Raw genomic sequence first — 22,158 nt, 5'->3', positions numbered from 1 at the left:
ACCAGTGCTCTAAGTTGTTGAGGAGTTGGGTATCCTATTGATTACCAGGTGATGCTGCAGCACCAGGTCAACTTTCCATTAATGTGTAAATATTCATAAATGCCACGAACTAGAATGCAAAATATAAAGCCCTCCAAACGACTACAAGTTGCTAATCGGCCCTTCACGAACCAGACGAACCGCAATTTTTCAGCACGGAGCAGGCTGATGATGATAGCTAAGAACACTCTCGATTAAGTCAGCTTTCAAACAAAAAAGACTAGATCAAAATCGGTCCACCCATTTAGATGCTGCGATGCCACAGACAGACAGACAGATAGACCGACAGACAGACACGTCAAACTTATAACACCCCTCTTTTTTGTCGGGGGTTAAAAATAAATTGTTTCTTGTACTATATTGACGCCTCCTAAACCTCTTTGTTATATTGACTATGTAAATCCATTACTAAATTATTTTCATAAGGTGAGGGTACAATGACCCGTTTGTGTTTACTTCATAAAGTTAATATACCTAGCGGAATAGCAACAATCTCGAGCTGTCAAACCTAGGATCAACTTCATCCTAGTATCAAACGAAACCAAAATTGGTGTACATCTGTGTGTAAAAATATGTGTACCTACGTACGTATACACTTACACAAGCATTATTGAACATGAATTCTATGAGATTAAATTGTCAACGTGCTGATAAGTGCCAACTGGACGACAAAAAAAGAGTTCTGGTGTCATGTCTCTTTTTACCACGTAGTGTTACTGACGGCGACATCTCGCTTGCTCAGGCCTTTGTTTCTCTATTATTCCGCTAGATATATTAACTTTATGGTATTCTTAACATTATGTAGACCAAAATATCACTCGGAAATTACTTTTTTGGCGCATATGTATGATCTTGAATGTGCTCAGAAAGCAATTTCTTATTTCCTCACTTCCTTGAACTTACTTATGTATATTACTAGTGTAACCTTTGTAGGTTTTATGTGAAAGTTTTTATATTATAAAGAGGGATGATTTGTTGAGGTTGTTGAGAGAGACCGAACACTCAATATTATTACAGTACTTCTATCTTATATATAAAAATGGATTTTCAAATGTGTTAGTCGCGCTAAAACTCGAAAACGGCTAAACGGATTGGGCTGATTTTAGTCTTAAAATTTTCGTAGAAGTCCAGGGCAGGTTTTAAATTGACACGAAGTTCACCGGGGTAGCTAGTATCACTATAATATTATAAGTAAGCTACAACATGTGGACCAAAATTTAACACAAAAACGAAAAGAAAATTACGAAGTGTAACTTAAAATATTGTTAAGTAAATATTTGCAACTATGTTTCATTGTTTAGGATCATTTATTGACATGGTCAGGTCAAACGAAAGCGAAACGTGACGATGCCAATATTTTTTACATTCGCTGTTTAAAATTGAACTTTATAATTATACAACTAGCTATTACCGTTCTTGAGTTACAGCATGGAGACAGACGTCTCAGTAATAGAGTCCCGTTTTTACCCTTTGGGTACGGAATACTAAAAATACCACATCATAAACAAGGTGTAACAGAACTAAGTGATAATATTTTAGAGTTTAGGTTGTTTATGGGTCTGAAAGAGTAATATCTTTTTAACTGTTGTATTACAAATTCATGACCTATATTATACAAATCACCAAAAAAATTGCTCTTTTAGCGCTGTCACACAGCGAACTCTATACACCACCCATAGTATTTTACACCCTAAAGTATTTTAACGTATTTAAAACTTCGTTGTTACGCTAATTATGTGTACCGCCACAGTATTATCACTTAGTTTTGTTATACCCTGAACGAATGCCACGACGCATTTAGTGTGCCTTCACTAAATGCGTCGTGGCATGGAGTCGTGCATCGTGATTCGTGAAAAACCGACGCGCAATCACTTATTTAATTAGGATAGCTAGTGTTTTGTTTCTTTTCTCTTTATATTTTTTTCTTATGTATTTTTTTTATGAAATAAGGGGGCAAACGAGCGAACGGGTCACCTGATGGAAAACAACTTCCGTCGCCCATGGACACTCGCAGCATCAGAAGAGCTGCAGGTGCGTTGCCGGCCTTTTGAGAGGGAATAGGGTAATAGGGGAGGGTAGGGAAGGAAAAAGGGTAGGGGATTGGGTCTCAGGTAAACTCACTCACTCGGCGAAACACAGCGCAAGCGCAGTTTCACACCGGTTTTCTGTGAGCCCGTGGTATTTCTCCGGTCGAGCCGGCCCATTCGTGCCAAAGCATTGCTCTCCCACGTCAAATATAAAGATTTTATTTATTTATTCTTCCTTCCAGGCGTAGCAGTAGCCTCCTCAGTATTCACCATTACCGCCATGTCCGTCGACCGGTACCTCGCCATCACGCAGTCGCTCCGCCAGCCGTGGATGCCGTCGCGGCGCGGGGCGTGCGGGCTGCTGGTGGGGTTATGGGTGGTGGCGCTGGCGATCTTCGCGCCGCTACTGGCAGTGGCTGCGGTAGAGCGGGAGGTGGTGCCCGTGCTGGCGAGGACGGATAATGGTTCGGTGAGTGGACCTTAGTTGGCTTAGCTTGTTAGTGACTTTCTAAGATCGAAGAAATTGATTCATAGCTGGCGAACCCATAACGGCTTTTGGTCGGATTATGTCAATGTCAATTCAATAACTGTGAGCTATCGGACGGATGTTATTATATCGACGCGACCAATGTTGCTATATCGAGATGTGCGTTTTCCGTTACGTTAACGTAAATTTGCATGTCACGTTAAAGAACCGTGCCACGTTACCGCACCGTTCCACGTTGACGACGTCGTGACGTGGAGATGTGGACAGGCCCGTAGGTCCGTCAACTGCCTAAGAATTAATTTCTTCGATGGGACTTTGACTAGTAGTGTAATTTTGTGTTGTGGTCATGAAACTTATCATCACTTTGATGATAAGTTGAAATCGAAGCTAGCTACTCCATGATATTCACTTATCGTGTGGATTTCCTTTCCCGTCTTTCAAAGTATCTCCATCCATACCTAAATCGTTTAGCTATTTAAGTGTGAAGAGGTAACAGAGAGAGAGAGAGGCAGACACTCTTTTGCATTAAAGATATTAGTGAGGATGTGATGTATGTAAGAGTCATACATCATAATGATATTATGTGTATAATATTGCAATATGCAAGTTGCAACTGTTATTATATTTTGTGATCTCCATTAAAATGTCTAGACTCAAGATGGTCCATATTTTATACACTTTAGAATTTACTTTATTACATTACGTCTTCAATTTACTACATTGTACATACATTATTCATACTTGATATAGAGTGTACTTCAATTCAGCAGTGTGTTCATTTGTTTCTTCTCGTCTAAGGCGAACGGCATTTTTTTTTAATGAAATACGCAAACGGGGCAAACGAGCAAACGGGTCACCTGATGGAAAGCAACTTCCATCGCCCATGGACACTCGCAGCATCAGAAGAGCTGCAAGTGCGTTGCCGACCTTTTAAGAGGGAATAGGGTAATAGGGGAGGGTAGGAAAGGGAAGGGAAGGGAATAGTTGAGGGTAGGGAAGGGAATAGGGTAGGGGTTAGGGGATTGGGCCTCCGGTAAACTCACTCACTCGGCGAAACACAGCGCAAGCGCTGTTTCACGCCGGTGTTCTGTGAGAACGTGGTATTTATCCGGTCGAGCCGGCCCATTCGTGCCGAAGCATGGCTCTCCCACGTATATTTGTCAATGTCACGCGACGACGGCAGTCGACGGCAGGGCAAGTGTCGACCGCTGCCCTCGACGCGTGCCGTCAACTGCCGTCGACAAGTGCCGTTTGTCTGTAAGCGCTTCTAAATCACTTAACCGAATTTAATAAAACTAGAGATCGCCCAATGGTCGAAATTCGACCTTAGTTTCAACGACATCCGGACTACTACCTATATCTATTTTGTAAAAAAATATTGACTTTAGTAATCATAATATTTTTCCAACTTTTGTCTCTGGGACTCAGCTGATCTTAGACGGGCCGGGGCCGTGTAAGCATTGTCTTATAGAATCTAATATTCAATAAAAAAAAGTATAATCCATTTTCAATCATATTAAGTCTATGTCTTCAATCATAAGCCTATAATGTATATATTAAGTCTATGTTTTCAATAGATTTTCAATTTGTCACCCTGTTGTCAATGTTGTCAACAGACTTCAACCATAAATAAAAGAGTATAATTCGTATGTATAGGCATTGTCACTCAAAAATCTGTCATTTTTCCTAGTGTGTGTGTGTTGTAATGTGTGTAATGTTTAATTTGTTAAAAAAATGTATGATAAAAGCATAATTTCAAAATAATATTAGCTCGATGCAAGGAGTGCATCGAGCTAATATTACCATATGAACTATAACTGTGCAAAATTTTATTCACCTACGTTTCCCCATTTTTCGTCAAAAGGGATACAAAGTTTTTGGCTCACGTATATTAATACGTATTAATATATAGATGTCATTATGTCTATATATTAATATAGACACGTATTAATATATAGATGTCATTTCATTGCATTGCTGCGAAGTACGAGAGAGCTGACACGATAAAAATACTTTATTAGGTTAAGAGGGCGACTAACCCCAAAAATCAAACATTGTCCTTCTCTCTTCACACTCACGCCCGTATTTCATATGCCAGGTGAAAAAGAACGACGCGGATTCGTCGCCAAATTAGTTTTTTCTCAATAACTCGATAAATATACAACATTTAAAAAATCCGCTAGGTCAATCTCTCAATGAAAGAATTTTATACAATGTGTTAAAATATTAACTTAGTTCAATGCACGGTTATGGCAATAAATGAAAAATTCGTGAAAATTAGATGCATCTTTGTGATTTTTTTCTATCGAGAAAATTTTAAGATATCGTGTTTTTGCTCAGATTGAAATGTCGGAAATATAATGTAGTATCTAATTTTAGAAAATGAAACGATTCGGGGCTTATTTTCAAGTATAAAAATGAATTATAAAATCGACACTTTAGGGTTAGTCGCCCTTTTAAGCTTAGATGTTCAACATGACGAGGCGATGCGATGGTAAACATTTTTAAATGATTTAAGAATTATAAAAACTGATCTTTATTTACTTTTCAGGAGAATACACTGTACAGAATTGACAGACTTACCGCTTACTGCTTTGGGCTGCCCAATTTTGAATGGCTCATTTCAAAACGGCCTCGCCACGTTAACTGGCCGTTCTCTTAACGTTAAAAAATAAATAATGATTTTCAGCATACGCAAGACTATTTAAAACTAGATAACGCCCGCACCTTTGTTGCGACAAAATTCGTTGTTCGCGCGGGAACCGTACATTTTTCCGGGATAAAAAGTAGCCTACGTCCTTTCTCGGGGCTAAAAGTATCTCCATATCAAATTTCAGTAAAATCGATCCAGCGGTTAGGGCGTGAAAACCAGACAGACAGACAGATAGACGGACAGACGGACATACAGACACACTTTTGCATTTATAATATTATTAAGTACAGACATCATAATTATTATTATTAATTACCATTCATCTCATCCATATTTTTTTTATTTTCACTCAAATTAATCTAAAATTCATCAAACTCCCCGATACCTCGCCATTACCCGTGACTAACTAATTACAAACTTTACAAAGCCTCTTTAATGGGCATTAAGAACGTAAAGTTATTAACGCAATACTAATATAATACAGTATACAGTAGCGTTACTCTAGTAGCCTAACCGATCCGTGCGTCACGCATCACGTGACCGCGAGCAGAGATGGAAATAGCCACTATTGATTTACAAGGCACAAAACAATTTCAGCACCTCGTCGTCGTAGCGGGGCTAAAATGGTCACATTTAGCAATTCCTCTCAATCAATTCAGCAAATGAATTGTCAAAACTGTCAAACTAGACTTAAATTAAAATAATAGGATTCTCCAAAGCGACCATTTTAGCCCCACCGAGATGTCGCCAAATTTCGATAATTTACAAGTAGGTACTCAAATCTGAGACAAATAATAATTTGACGCGTACATCATGATGTCTAAAGAAAGAAAGAACTTTATTTGGTAAAAATAATTGTACATTAAAAGAAAAAATAAAACATTTGAAAAACGTATCTACCAAATTGGTGCTTACTCAGTTACCTGAAACAAGCTGTGCCCCGCAGTGTTTAGACGTGAAGTTAACAAAGATAAGTACTCACAAACTTTTTTTTACAATATTAGTGCGATTGTTTTCAGCCGCGAATTAAATGGTGATGGTATACTGTGAAAAATTTATTTTGTGGTACTAGGGTATTAGCACGATCTCGCTGTTGATAAGTTAATACCTTCATGAGTTACATCTTTGTTGTTCGTTGACTGATGTTTCGCGGATTAAACTGATATTATAATAAAGGGAAGGGTTTGAATAATTATTATTATAATCTTAAAAAGAGAGTAATTATAAAGCTTACTTTATATTACGTTATTACGTTACTTTATAAAAAAGTTAAAATTTTCAACATCTAATATTTTTTGGGGTCGTTATAATTATTATAGAAATAGGTAGGTATATATTATATTATTTTAATTACATTCACATCTAGCTTCTTTAAATTCTTAAGTGGAAATTGTAATTGGCATCCAAAATTGTTATTTAAGTAATTAGTATTAATGTTATTGTTTGTATGCTGCAAGTTTTCAAAAAAAAAAACGCAGTTGCATTGTCGCCGGCCTTTTATAAAGAGAGTAATAATTATAAAAGGTCTGCAATGCACCTGTAAATGTGTATAATATGATCGTATCTTTAAATTAATGGCCTAAGATCCCACCGCTAAATTCTGCATGTATCGTTTTTTTCGATGAAATGTAGAACGGAACATGTTTTCACTCCGAAGTTGCCTTGATGATAGCTTGTATCGAACTGAATGTCGGCCCGGCCTCCTGCGACTATTTATGTGGGTCCAGGCGAGCCCTAGACTGTACGAGAACATTCCTTCCCGAATGTACACTATTAGCCTAAACAAGTAAACAAGTGTGGAATGTTTCTACAAAGTTCGAGCATGTACTCGCGCACCTAACGCCATCTAGTATCGAGTAGGGGATTTATGCTGTCTGTGTAGTGTGTCCCCTCGATAAGTTTCGCTGGTTTGACGCTAGATGGCTCTGTGTGTCCCTAACAATATTTAATCGAAAAAAAAAGGTTACATGCAGGATTTAACGGTGGAATCTCATCAGATACGGATTAAGACTACTTGATGCCCTAAGCAATCCATGCCTGTAGGCTCCCAGGTAGAAGTAATTTTAGTATTACACTTATACTTATTATTGTAATATAAGCATTTTAAAAGGGTCATAATAAACTAAATTTTATAATATTCTATCAGCATAATATTTCACTAGAAACTGTCAATGTGATCGGTGCGATAGAATTAATAAGGCTGGCCCAATTTTCACAATGTCCCAATAAAAGTAAATTACAGGCCATTACAGTAATGCCCTTCGTGAGAGCTATCCAACACTCAGATTGGACCCTGATTTTGGTACTCCAACATTAATATAGCTTCGATGCAGTTTTGATGCGGTGCGATTAAACTACAAAATGTTTATATTTTATTTTTTAAAGAGTTAAATCACCTCGGGAATCTGTCATTTGAAGAAACATGAGAGATTTTTTATTTATTTTTTTATTTACATATTATCATCATAAAAAACACATAGTCCTGTATTTTTACTCTCCATAAACCAATAAGGTATGTCCGAAGTGTGCTGTTGTTTTATAATACTATACTTACTTAGTAAACTTAATTAAATATTCTTTTACACATAACAAAATTAAATACTATGTAACACCACAGAATATATATATGTAGTACCAAGTAACACTTAATCACAACTACTTGTACTAATAATATTATGTATTCTGTGTCACAACATAAGAACAAAAAATATAAAATTATTACATTGGTATTATTATTTTGAGATAGATAGATAAATAGGATTTGGAAAAAGTTGATAGAAACTGTATTATTGTTGGAGTAAAATAACGGTGGTACTTTAATGTAACTAGAATATTATGCAGCTTTATGTCTCGTTCGATTCAATACGTGCTTCCAACCTTTTTATTTTATACGTGGGAGAGCCATGCTTCGGCACGAATGGGCCGGCTCGACCGGATAAATACCACGTTCTCACAGTGAGTGAGTTTACCGGAGGCCCAATCCCCTACCCTATTCCCTTTCCTACCCTCCCCTACTCCCTTCCCTTCCCTGCCCTCCCCTATTACCCTATTCCCTCTTAAAAGGCCGGCAACGCACATGCAGCTCTTTTGATGCTGCGAGTGTCCATGAGCGACGGAAGTTGCTTTCTATCAGGTGACCCGTTTGCTCGTTTGCCCCCTTATTTCATAAAAAAAAAAATACTGCAAAATTACATTCTCATTAGTCATTAAATATAATCAACGAAATTTCAAATAATAGAATCGAGGCTCTGAATCGTGGTACGGTCATAATACACATTATTTTTCTTTGGTCGCTGTTATGGCCAATCGAATTTCCTTTTTACGCTTCATCGAATAGTATTTTTGGTGACATTCGTTTTTATAGTGAACAATTTATATAGCCGCAGGAACAGAAGATAAACCGGGAAAATAATGAAAATAATACGATTATTTAAAACTAGATGACGCCAGCAACTCCGTTGCGCCAACACTCGTTTATCGCGCGGGAATCGTACATGTTTCCGGGATAAAAACTATCCTTTGTCCTTTCTCGGGACTCAAAGTATCTCCATGCCAAATTTCAGTAAAATCGGTTCAGTGGTTCGCGTGACAGACAGACAGACAGACACACTTTCGCATTTATAATATTAGTATGGATAATGAAGACAACATTACGATATATTAGTTTATATAATATTAGTTTGTGTGCCACATAATATTTTTGTTTGTTTAGTATAAAACTACAAAAGAATTGCCTAAAGTATGTATCTGTGTAAAAACTGTAGAATGTTACTTAACAGTCTTTAGACGCTGAATCGATTTTTAGCCCCTGACAGGCGACAAACAAGAGAGGTGTCATAACTTTGACGTGTCTGAATGTCTGTCTGTTTGTCTCTATGTCTGTGTGTGCAGTATCTGTCCGTGGGATTGTAGCATCCAAACGGGTGGACCGATTTTAATCTAGTTTTTTCTTTTTGGTTGAAAGATGACATGATCGAGGGTGTTAGCTATAGTTTATCATCATCAGCCCGCTCAGTACTAACAAATTTGAGTTTGATCTACTTAAAATTATTGACGTTCGGAATTTAACGTTATAATGAAATTAGCTGAGCATCCCGGCGGTCCCCGAAAATAAATAGGAGTTTTTTTTTTCAGAAAACATGACGTATGTTTTCGTGTTATACATAACCGTGCATGGTTTAATAATTGCAACTAGATTCTATCCATACTCAATATTATAAAATCGAAAGTGTGTCTGTCCGTTACCTCTTCACGCCCAAACCGCTGAACCGATTTTGTTGAAATCTGGTATGGAGATACTCTGAGTCCCGAGAAAGGACATATGATACTTTTTATCACGTGAAAATATACGGTTCCTGCGCAAAAAATATAATTTTGGCGCAACGTTGCTTCGGGCGTCATGTAGTTTAATCATAATAATATTATAATTTATTATCAGACCGGAATATATGAGTTCTTATTTAGAGAGATTTATAAACGGCTTACTCACAACAATACTAAATCTGAGATTTATCTTAAAGTTTATAGCTGAGAATAAATCACGCGGGAATAAAAAGTAGAATTTACTACTTCCCGCCCTCACGTTGTAAAATATTTTATGATTCCGATTTTCCTTAAGTGTTTTATTAATCACTTTAGTAAAAGGTAAATCTTTCGCTCTTTTAGTTTTAATCTTATAAGTCAGTGAGAAAGATAATACAAGAAGCGAAAACCATGCATAAGATGAACGTTTTAAATGATTTTGATAATTTTTCTTGTTAGAAAATTAGGCCAAATTTGGTTATTTTTACCACAACTTTGAAACTCTTGATTTCTGGATAAGAGCTCTAGAAATACCCCACCATGAAAGCAGTATAAAAGTTAAAACGCACTAGACTAAACATCTATATCTATATATCTATATATCTATACATCTATATATATAAAACTCAAAGGTCTGACTGACATGGTGATCTATCAACGCACAGCCCACTGGACCGATCGGGCTGAAATTTGGCACGCAGGTAGATATTATGACGTAGGCATCCGCTAAGAAAGGGTTTTGATCAATTTTACCCCCAAGGGGTTAAAATACGGGATGAAAGTTTGTATATACATCTTAACGCCTGCGAAGCCGCGGGCAAAAGCTCGTTAATAATATAACGCTTCCGTGGTCCAGTGGCTTAGAGCGTGGCTCTTGACTCGGAGGCTTGGGTTTGATTCCCGCGTTGGAAGCATATGGATGGATTGAATTTTCTAAGTATGTGTATGTAGAAAATTCTAACCATCCATTTCATCACTCCATGGAAGGAAGTTAAATAAAAGATCAAATATTTTATATCGCGTAGGTTAGTTAGATTTTCTAATATTGCTTGGCTTACAATAATAGTAATTAGTCCCATTATGTAGACATAATACCGATCGTGAAGATTTACGCTGTATCTGTTGTGGCACACTTGACGTGGGTCGGTGTCGGCCGCAGCTAACTTATATTAATTACCGACTAAGATCTCAGGATCTTACATTCATCATTATACTATAATTGGAGGTGATGCTTCAAGTTTACCTGAAGATTGCTGAAGGGTTCTATTTTTGACTGATATTTATGTTTTGTTTTACGAAGCTTTGGATTCAAATTTTGTTTATTAGATAGATTTTGAGGAAAATTTGCAGTAATGTGGGCTACATTTTATCCCGGCATTCCCACGGAAACGGGAACCACCGCACGCTGTAAACTGAAGCCCACTCGGACGGAGTCGCGGGCAACAGCTAGTAATAATTTAGCAGTAAAGGTTTCGTTGATAGTGTTTTAATCGCTCAAACACAGCGTCGCATTTTGTTACAAAAAAAGTACAGGCAAAAAGGAGAACAACTAAAAAATCGGCCAAGTACGAGTTGTGATCGCGCACGAAGAGTTCCGTATCACTACAGAGCAAAAAGCCCTTAAATATTTAATTTATTTTGTTTTTAGTATTTGTTGTTATAGCGGCAACAGAATATAATATACACAATATGTGTAAATTTAAGAAATCTAGAAAATTGCTCACATATTTTTGATATATTTACCTGCAAAACAGTATTAAGAACCTTGAAGGTGTGATATTTTTTATTAAAGTAAACAATACGCAGTTTTATTATTCAGGCAGCAAAATATGTGAGGGACATCCGTAATACGGTCCCTACGCGTTCGCCGAAACAAATATATATCCTTCTTACCATTTAGACCACCTACGTATATGAATTATACTCGCAAAAGGACAGGCCCTGCCTGCCCGTGTCAAATGTGCCCCTAGGGCTATCCCAACTATAAATTTTTATTACAATAATTTTACTGTTTAATAAATAAGGAAATAAACACCAACAATGTCACATGTGACATTATTGGTGTTTATTCCCTTGTTTATTCCAGGTTTTGCTATCAAATATTGAATTGATATTATGATCGTAAAGAGTTTAACCGACGACATTGCATTAAAATAGTAAAGTTATTGGGATTTGGGGAACTAAAGACTAAAAAATATAGTAAAACACTAAAAAATATATAAATAAATAGTAAATTTTATAATACTAAGTTAAATACTAAAAATATTTTTTAAAGTTTAAATATTTTGCAGTAAATTTTTGTGTAGAAACCTAGGTAATTACTATTTTATGCTGAAAAATAACTCAAACATGTTAAATATTTTCGTGTAAGAAAATGATTTTGGTATTTCGTGAATTTTGATGGCTCCCGGCCTCTTAAGTAATGTTTTCGCCACAATATTAATCTTTAAGGCGAGATGATTATATCGTAAGCGGTAACTGGAAGCTAAAAAACTGCGCGTAACGTCATGATGAATGATGTCAGTTAAGGAAAATGGTTTTATACGTGGGAGAGCCATGCTTCGGCACGAATGGGCCGGCTCTACCGGAGAAATACCACGTTCTCACAGAAAACCGGCGTGAAACAGCGCTTGCGCTGTTTCACGCTGTTTTTCGTCGAGTGAGTGAGTTTACCGGAGGCCCAATCCCCTACCCTACCCTTTTCCCTTCCCTACCCTCCCCTATTTCCTTCTCTACCCTCCCCTATTCCCTTGTAAAAGGCCGGCAACGCACCTGCAGCTCTTCTGATGTTGCGAGTGTCCATGGGCGACGAAAGTTGCTTTCCATCAGGTGACCCGTTTGCTCGTTTGCCCCCTTATTTCATAAAAAAAATGGTCTGTGAAAAATAACTATAACTCAGCCTTATTTTGAAATCATTACAGAAAATTCCATCGATATGCGAAACATTGTGGCGTTTGCAAAATTTGTATCTTATTACTTGTATTCTGAAAGTTAGGATATTTTTTTACGGATGTTATAGACACTGTAACAGAATATTTTTTAGGATAATTATTTTAGCAACACCCTTTTTTTTTTGTTTTTCACCTTCTCGGTGAAAAACAAAAAAAAAAAGTGTGTTGCTTGCTTGCTTTTAAGCATCTTGCGGGGGATGGGGATCCTGCCCGCAAGTATGTGGGTCTCTGCTGCGCCCGAAAGATGGTAGTGGACGTAGCCCCTACCCACTAAAAACTCGGCGGCACTCCACTATTTGCCCTAGGCGGGCAGCGGGATCACGTGAGCTTACACCACGGCTACGCCGGCAAGCACTTCTCTGTGTGGCCCAAGGGCCTTCCACGGCCGAACAGAGGCCTCATGAGGCTTGCATAAGCCATTGCTTTTAATGTCGCGATACACAGTCGCGGTACATTGTGTATCGCAACCAACTCGGGGGCTCGGTACGATGGATGACGGTGTCCCCTCACCGCCACCCGGAACTCCCCTGCTAAGGCGGGACATTGCGATCGTCGTGATTAATCGCCCGTCTTCGCCTAGGCCTTCTCGAGCGAACTGCGACTAAATGCACAGCTATATACAAATACGGCGTATTACCTTTCGATTTAATTAGTCTATAATAAGTTGCAAATTTGATTGAAATCTGTTCCGTAGCTTTTGCGTGATCAAGTAGATAGTAAGGGGGTGTCCACAAATTACGTGAGGGTTTTTTTTTTAGTTTTTGACCCCCCTCCCCCTGGTGAGATTTCATGAGATTTTATTCAATCCCCCCCCTCCCCCCCCTAATCTCACGTGAGATTTTTCAATATGTGGGTTTCTTACGTAAACGTTTGGTTTGACAGTCAGTAGATTTTCTTTCGAACGAATTTGTGAATGATCTTAGGGTTAATTCAGACCGCAACACGACACGTATATGCATTTCTCTTTTACTGAAATGACAGATTTCAATTTCGTGAGATGACTTGCAAATCCGTCAAATCCATACAAATTTAGAAATACATCTACTCGTCGCGTTGCGGTTTCAATCCACCCTTAATCGTATAACGATTACGCTTATGATTAAATCTTAAGCATACGTACAATCTTGATGAAATGGACCAAAATAGTATTATTTTGTTGATAAAAAAATTACGTGAGATTTCTCCCCTACGTGAGATTAGATGATATTTGACCCCCCCCCCCCCCCAAACAATATGTAACAGTCGTTTGTCAAAAACAATTGACTTTTCAACATTTTCTGATGAATTTTACCAAAAACAAAACGTCGGATTAATTTTTTCGCTCACCCAGCCGCTCGCGTGGAATATGATTTTGGGAATGCTTAATAGAGCAAGAGCCTGTAACAACCAGATTTTCGCCATTTTATTAAAACTGGAAGTGGAAGTGGAAGACACGACCCCTAAGGTAAGAACGACCAGCAACTATGGAGTTTCGATCGCGGTTACTTTTGGGTGTATCTAGTTCTGAAGGTCAGCCAAACCTTGGACAAAGTATAAAGTTAATTTTTTATTTACGTTCCATTGCCGGACACCCCTAAAGTTAGACAGTTGTCTAACTTTAGGGGTGTCCGGCAATGGGAAGCAATGGGCTTCACACCGCCAGTTGGCGGTGTTAAGCAATAATTGTCGAAAATGTACAGTGGAAGATGAGATCCCGAAGAAAATAAGATAAAAGTTAAGGTTAGGTAGACTTTAAGAACTGGAACTACTAAAGTGACTGCAACCGAAACTCCATAGGAAAACTTTCAGCTTTAATAAAATTACGAAAGTCCGGCTATCCCTGGCTCTTGGGCCACATTGTTCATGTTGTATGTGTCATGTTCTGTATTCTGATTCCATCTGAATTAAACTTCAAACTTTACGGATTCAATCATTTGATAAGACGAAATATGGAGCGTTTTGTTGACAAAAAAATCTGAAACTTGGTATATTGATATTGGTAGCAACAGACTACTAAATCAAATCAAATCAAATCATTTATTTTTGCAATTGTAGGTTATAAGATATTACAAAGATGTCCTGGTACTTATCTACAATTAGCCGTTAAGAGGATTCCACACCGCCATTTTTTCCATACAAACGTTGTCCCCTGTTTCCTCCCTGGATAATGCTAGTAGAGTTATAATTTTTTTCCTGAATATCTACGGCCACTAATACAATGTCCCTATGTTTTCTTTTTTTTCATAATTTAATTATTAAATAAGATATGAACGTTCAAAAACCCAAAAAAATGGCCAGATTTTCCACTGTGTTCATACGTCCAGAAAACAGATTTGGATAGATTATACAAAAAAAGCAAAACATAGGAACACAGCTCAAGCCTTTTTTTAATCTTTAATGAAAAAAGTACTTAAATCTGTTAAGTTTTGGAGAAGGAATCAGGGGACAACGAATCGTTGATTTTCTGGATTTTCTGCAGTTGTCTCTATCGCGTTCTGCGGTATAGGCTTGAGGTAAGGGAGACAGCTATAGATATTACACGTACTTTTTTTTCATTTCTCTTGCCGCTATGGTATCCTCTTAAGGCGTGCAATAATAATAATACTTAAGTCATTTAATATTTTATCAGAATTAGTCTAACAATTATTTATTTTTTTACAAATATATGCACTGGTCTTAGTAACAATAATAATTATCAAGACATTAATGGCCCACTAATATCAGCTGACCCGATGAACTTGGTATCGCTTCCATCCTAATATAAAACCTTCCGTGAACTTCCACGAATATTTCAATACCAAAATTAGCAAAAATTTTTGCCGTTTTTGAGTTTTAGCAAGACTTAAAGGATAAATATTTTTAATTCCTGCCGCTCTTGATATATTATTTGCCCAAAAGAACTTTAATTATAATAAGTAAATTTTAATGAGCACGAATTAAAAACGTAGCGACTCCAGGCTATTAAGCCGAAACTTTTTCGTTTTCGCTTCGTTATAGAATCGCCTATCAAAATGTACTATGGAATTGACATAAGACGAGTCGAACGTCAACGTCATATTTACGAACGCTTATGTCAATTCCATACATTATCATCGGCGATTCTATAATGAAGCGAAAACGAAAAGATTTTGGCTCACCCTCCTGGTATCTTAACATGTAGATGAAAAGTAGCCAGAGTCTAAACAATTTCCATACCAAATCACATTAAAATCTGTTCATTAGTTTTATGTAAAATAGTAGCAGAAAATCCACAAATCTCCAGAAGCTTTCAAATTCATAGTAACAAAATATAAGTAAGACTGACTTTACAAGTAGCCTGTATGTTGACCCAGATAACCACCACAACTATTTGATACTCTTTTTGAGTAACAAACATTCCTTCTTCCACACAAGGTTTCAAATTCACACTAACTCAGAACAAACAAGATTTTTTTTCTGAGTTCTTTGTCTTTAAACTAAGTCAGTTTAAAGAAAAGGGATTTAAATGCACAGCCAGCGAGCCAGTAGCGGTCGACAATATTTAAAGCTGTCACACGCAACTGTTCCTGCTATCTACATCAAATTGGGTTTGTGTCACTGTAAAACACTTTACATAAACTTGGATAAGTTTTTGCTCAACTCTCTCAGTTGCGTAATCCGTATTACATAAGTAAATATTTCTTATATGCTAACTTTTTTCGTATGTGACATTTAAAAAAATATATTGTTCGAGGGATATGAATGCTTATTACAGTAAGAATACAAAGCAAAACAACTCAAATTCGAAGCTAATAGTTTTGATAACTTTATTATTTACTGCTAGCTGAAATTTTATTATGAACAATTGTAAGATCCTTTAAAAAATCTTTCTTCCTATTTCCCTCGTCATTTTAGACATGTTTCACGATTAAAAATTGTATACGGTTGCTAAAATTCAATTTTGGGTCAGCCTGGCCGGCCGAGCGGCCCGCGGAATGGGACCCTATAAATCTGGCTGTCGTGCGTGTAATTACGCAATACAGGCCGCACAAGAGGGCAGTATGGAGGTGTAAGTGGTGTAACACACTGTGTTATGTATGGAGAACATTATGGGTATGGTCAGTCAGTTAATGTAGGGAACATAATGGGTGTAGTCAGTTTGTTTGTATAGGAAATATTATGTGGTCAGTCCTCAGACTGCTTATTAAATAACTAGTACCAACAATGCTTCCCCGGTTCAGTGCTTAAGACTTTTGATGCGGAGGTTTGATTCCCGAGTTGGAAAAATGTTATTGCAAAGTATGGTTCTAAGGTCAATACAGGCTGATCACCTGATTGTCTGACATGTAAGTTAGGTACCTATATCACCATCCATGTCGGATGTGACGTGAAAAGTCAGTCCTGCGTATAAAGTTCCTATTATTTATTAAAAAGTATTATTTATTTTTGTTTTATGAATCGGTTTAGCGATTTATAATTTATGTTATCTCATTAAACATTATATACAATTCTGATATTTGTTATTACGTCATTAAAATATAAAGTATCAATATTGTACTTTCTGATTTCTCTATCAGAAAATTTTTGAATTCAGAATACTTATTTCAAATTACGTTAAAGATCTGTACAAAATTATTGGCAATTTTGTTACAACTCAAGTAGTAAAACTTTTACATAAAAGTTACGATGTTTCTTCAAGCGTAAAAATGTAATAATACGGGTTCCCGTTGAAGAAATATATTCGGCAGTTTCGATATCAAAGAGTTGTTACACGAGATTGTAATAAAAATAAGGTGAGGTAGTTTTCTTAACGTGGTGGTTTTGCACTACGCATAAAAAATATACCATCCTCATAACCTTGATGTGTTGCAGTCTTCCACGTGCGTTTTGCGTGCAATTTCCTGCCACGTACATTAAAACTCTAGAATGAACTGTCGCCAGCAGTATTTCTAGTGCAATACGACCTAGAAACCTTTAATAGCGTATGATTGCCGGCAATCTAAGAGGGTATACGCTCTCTTCTTGAAGGTTTGCAGGTCGCATTCGGAGATAATACCCTGTTCAGTATGGTGTAAAGTATGATGGGAAAGGTATACACATCAGTGTCACTCGGAGATGAAAATATCTGCGTCTCGGTTAAGAAATTACGCCCCTGGAATTACGCCCAGATGAAGCTTCACTCTGCATCCTCTATCGGTTGTATCAGGGGAGTGCTGTGAGGAATTGTTCGGAATCATACCTCCTGCAACTTTTCGCCATAGCCCCACGCGAAAAATATAATATCATCCTCATCAGCCATCACCTTGATGAGTGGCAGTCTTACACCGTGCGTTTTTCGCCTAACTTTCTGCCGCGCACTGTAAAACTCTGGAACGAACTGTCACCAGCAGTATTTCCGGACCCGTTTGCTCGTTTGCCCCCTCGTTTCATAAAAAAGGACAAAGCCGGCATTGCCGTCCCAAGGTGGTAATGGACGGCATTAATATTTGCAATTTTTTTAAGCCAAAATATTTGTTCCAGGTTTGGGTGGAAGGTCGGATAGAGTTTTGTACAGAAAAGTGGCCGGATTCCATACGAAAAGAGCTGTTCGGCACATTCAGCTTCATACTGGTCTATGCGATACCTGGTAAGTTTATTTTACTATACTCTTTTAATTATTGAAATTAAGACGAACCAAAGCTATTTTTTGTATTATTGTTATCTATATATATATATATATATATATATATATATATATATATATATATATATATATATATATATATATATATATATATATATAAAACTCAAAGGTGACTGACTGACATGGTGATCTATCAACGCACAGCCAAAATCACTGGACGGATCGGCTAAAATAGGGGACGAAAGTATGTATATAATAATACTTCTTAACGCTAGCAAAGCCGCGGGCAAACGCTCGTATAAAATACAGTCCTCTGAATCTCTGTTGTTACCTTTGTTTTATTAAAGCATCATGCTTTGTCTTTCATAAAACCGAAGAGTAAGAGAGTAAGAGGAGTAGCATGATAATCTACGATTAATGTCACGCTAGTGGGCCTGAGTTTCCTTATTTAGATGCCTCATGCCAGTGAGTAATGATGCGAGTTGACCACACATTACGAGTAGTAATTGTGAAGACTTATCTTGCGTCAACAATGCAAGAACTTGCCAAAATAAGGTCGAAGTAATACTGTAGACAATAATAATAATTATAATAATATATTATAACTAACTGTCCCGGCAAACGTTGCTTTGCCATAATATAAATTACCTATTTCGCCCGTATTATTTTATTGAAGTGACTAAAAAAGTATGTCACCATGGCAACGTCCATCGCTATCCCGTCGCACTAACAATGGTCGCCGTCAGTCTCGAGTTGTAATAATTTACTATTATTTATTCAACAAATGCACTTATCAATATAATAAGTACCCAGTAGCCGATTCTCAGACCCACCGAATATGCATATAAAATTTGGTTAAAATCAGTAAAGCCGTTTCGGAGGAGTACGCTATCTAACATTGTGACACGAGAATTTTATGTAATAAGAATATATTATATAATAATAATATATACAATAGAATTAATATGTTATAATACATGAAATAAAGTTTAGGACAGTTACGCAAGAAACTCAGAGACAAAAAAAAAGTATATCTAAAGTATTGCATTTTAAATAGATGTCTTTAGAATTATAAGTTTACTAGATGATTCCCGTAACGGAAACTCAAAGTACCTCTATACCAGCAAAATCGGTTTAGCGGTTTCGGCGGTAAGATGTAACAGACAGATAGACAAATAGACGGACAAATTACGCATTAATAATATTATCAGTATGGATTAAAATAACTGCACAGTACTTCAAGTGTAAAGTATGCGTGTGTTCTGAAACTAAACCCAGTGTACTGAGCCAGGGCTCATGATGCCTTTAATCTCTGGGAGTATAATATTATTATGTAGTAACAAAATTGAAATGAGTAGATACTGATAGATAGGTGCGTATAAAAATTAATAATTTTTCATATGCCGCCATACGGTGCCATAATATTATCGTATAAATAGTTATATATAGATATAACGTATATCGTATAAATCCTTATTCAAGAGCTACTTAATTAAAAATTCGACTAACGGACAATAAATCACCCTAATGATTTTGATTTGACAGCTAATCTATAGGGAACTTGTCAAAGTCGAAATCCCCTGAAATTTCTTCCTGTTTGGCCCAACGCACTCGGTGCGATAAAAATAAAAGTTTGGAGCGAAATATATCTTTTTGCGAATTGACATTCCCAATTTAAAAGTATACCTTTGATTTCGCTTTAAGAAGATAAGTTGTTATACTTAACAACTTATCTTCTAAATGGAAATCCTACTGGATTAATTTAAAAGCCCATAAAACTCTTATGTTTTTTTTTTACATAAAATACCTGTATAAGTATTTTATAATATTACAATCTAGCCTTACTAAGACTAATAAGTAATTTTACATTAACTTAATCTGCTAGGTAGAGAAAACTCTACCTAACTCTTATAAGTGAGATAGATAATATTATTGGAAACAGGCTTAAAAAACTGATTAAGAAGTTGCTGGTAATATAATAATATTATTAATATAAAGTTAAACTTACATATTGTAAATTAGAAGAAATACAATAAACACTTTTTAAGTTTAAAACATACATACGGCCGTATTAAGACATAAACTGTTGATTCAACTTCAATTTAATGAATAGTTTGACAGATAATTTATGGAGCGAATGTCAAAATGTTCATTTGAGTACTATTTGAGTACAATGATCGTCTCTGAGTGCAGCAGCAGGATTGGGATTCTGGTAGTAGATAATATCTTTCAGTTTTTCTTTAAACTCTTCTGTATTCTTGTAAAAATGGAATCTAGGTAAAATACAGACTATACAGCACTTTAAAATATTCTGTATATCGTATAGTTCATACTTTGGTGAGTACTAACAGCAGACATAGATTAAGATAGATACCGCATGTGTATGTGTACGCACTTCGCGTGCCATATCGCGTTCCCAAACGACGAGCAATGCTCGTCTTTCGAAAGTATTTTCTTTAGTTCCAGTTAGCTATCGGAATCAGACGTCAATCAGAATTTTGAAAATGCCTTAATGCCTAAAAGTGCCGAATTGAGCTGTAGAAATTCAAATAGAAACGTTGGCCTTAATAATGGATACATTTCTTATCATCGGTACGTCACAGTATTTAACAATAAGGTTTATTTTTATGAAATTAAGAGGTTTTTGATCTATTTTCATATTTCAGTTAATTTAATGAAAGTTGAATTAAGGTTTACCATTTATGAGGTATAAAAAAACTACTGGCTAGATCTCGTTCGAACCAATTTTCGTTGGTTGTTTTTGTAGTAATATACATCACATATTTTTTTAGACTTATCATGCCCCTTTATACTTTAGAAGTTAGAGGGGGGTGGGGGGGATACACATTTTACCACTTTGGAAGAGTTTCTCTCGCAAACTATTCAAATTACAAAAAAATGATATTATAAACCTCAATATGATTTTTGAACACCTATCCATAGATACCCCACACGCATAGGTTAGATGAAAAACTTTTTTTTTTGTTTCAGTTGTATCAATGGGGAAACCTAAAATTTTTAATAATTTTTCCGTTTTTGTTAAAAATCTTAAAGCGGTTCATAGACTACATCTACTTACCAAGTTTTAATATATATGGCTGCTGTTAAGCATTGGTGTTTCATCCCACATAAAATCGGGTTTTGAGTTAATAATGCAGTTTTGTTTTTTATAACATAAGGTTTACGACGGTGAAATCTATTTTTTTGAAAACCCACTGTAGCATATTCTAGAGTACAAAAATGGTTAATGCTTATTCCTCTTAGTAAGGTTTTGTATACAGCATTTATGTACTATGTTTCTAAAATGATTTGCGCTTAAAACGCTGAACCGATTTTGATAAAATTTTGTATGCGGATACTTTAAATCAATTAAAATGAAATTAGATACTTTTTGTCCCGGAAAATGTACAGTTCCCGCGCAGTCAACAATAATGAATTTGGCATAAGATATCGATATTGAGTACATGTAGATATTACGTAAGGTTTTGGAGAAGGACATAGGATAATATTTTTTATCATGGAAAATGTTTGGTTTTCACGCAATAAACTTTATTAATTTGCGTTTAAACTGCTGAACCGATTTTGATTAAATTTAGTTAATGTAGAAATAATTAGTTTATCACGTGCAGAGTTGGGCAAAAAGTAATTACTAATTTTAATCAGATTACAAATTAATCAGATTGATGAAGTAATTGTGCATCTGAAATTACCCGTAAGTTGATTAATAATAATATGTATAAAATGTATTCTAATTATTTTATTTTCAATTAGATTAATAATTTAATTAGACTAACGAGTATTTCAATAATAATTATGTCCAATGTCCAATGCTGGTAACTATAATAAATAAAAAAAACACCCACACCGATTTCGGGGCGGTGGCCGGTTTCAATAAAACCAGGCCAGTTACGCAGGAGTAATATCATAGTGGCCAAGTGTGTGCGCAATACACAAGAGCACTCTGGGTTCAATGAAACTAGGCCAGTTACGCAGGAGTAATTTTTATAGTGCCCAAGTGTTTGCGCAATACACAAGAGCACTCTGGTTTCAATGAAACCAGGCCAGTTACGCAGGAGTAATTTTATAGTGCCCAAATGTGTGCGCGATACATAAGAGCACTCTGCGGGAAGCGCGGGAAG

The 22,158-nt window shown here is 36.4% G+C and overlaps 1 protein-coding gene across 1 annotated transcript in view; it reads left to right on the top strand.

Annotated features, from left to right (window-relative positions):
* LOC121730845 (QRFP-like peptide receptor) overlaps positions 1 to 22,158 on the top strand; it is a 107,763-nt gene that overhangs the window by 78,117 nt on the left and 7,488 nt on the right. Inside the window, exons 3-4 of the mRNA XM_042120035.1 lie at positions 2,309 to 2,535; positions 17,917 to 18,022. Of these exons, the coding sequence (XP_041975969.1) occupies positions 2,309 to 2,535; positions 17,917 to 18,022 (333 nt within the window). The remainder of the gene's footprint in view (positions 1 to 2,308; positions 2,536 to 17,916; positions 18,023 to 22,158) is intronic.

Source organism: Aricia agestis, chromosome 10 (assembly GCF_905147365.1).
Source record: "Aricia agestis chromosome 10, ilAriAges1.1, whole genome shotgun sequence".
Lineage (NCBI taxonomy): Eukaryota > Metazoa > Arthropoda > Insecta > Lepidoptera > Lycaenidae > Aricia > Aricia agestis.
This window is presented reverse-complemented; position numbering and strand designations above follow the sequence as displayed.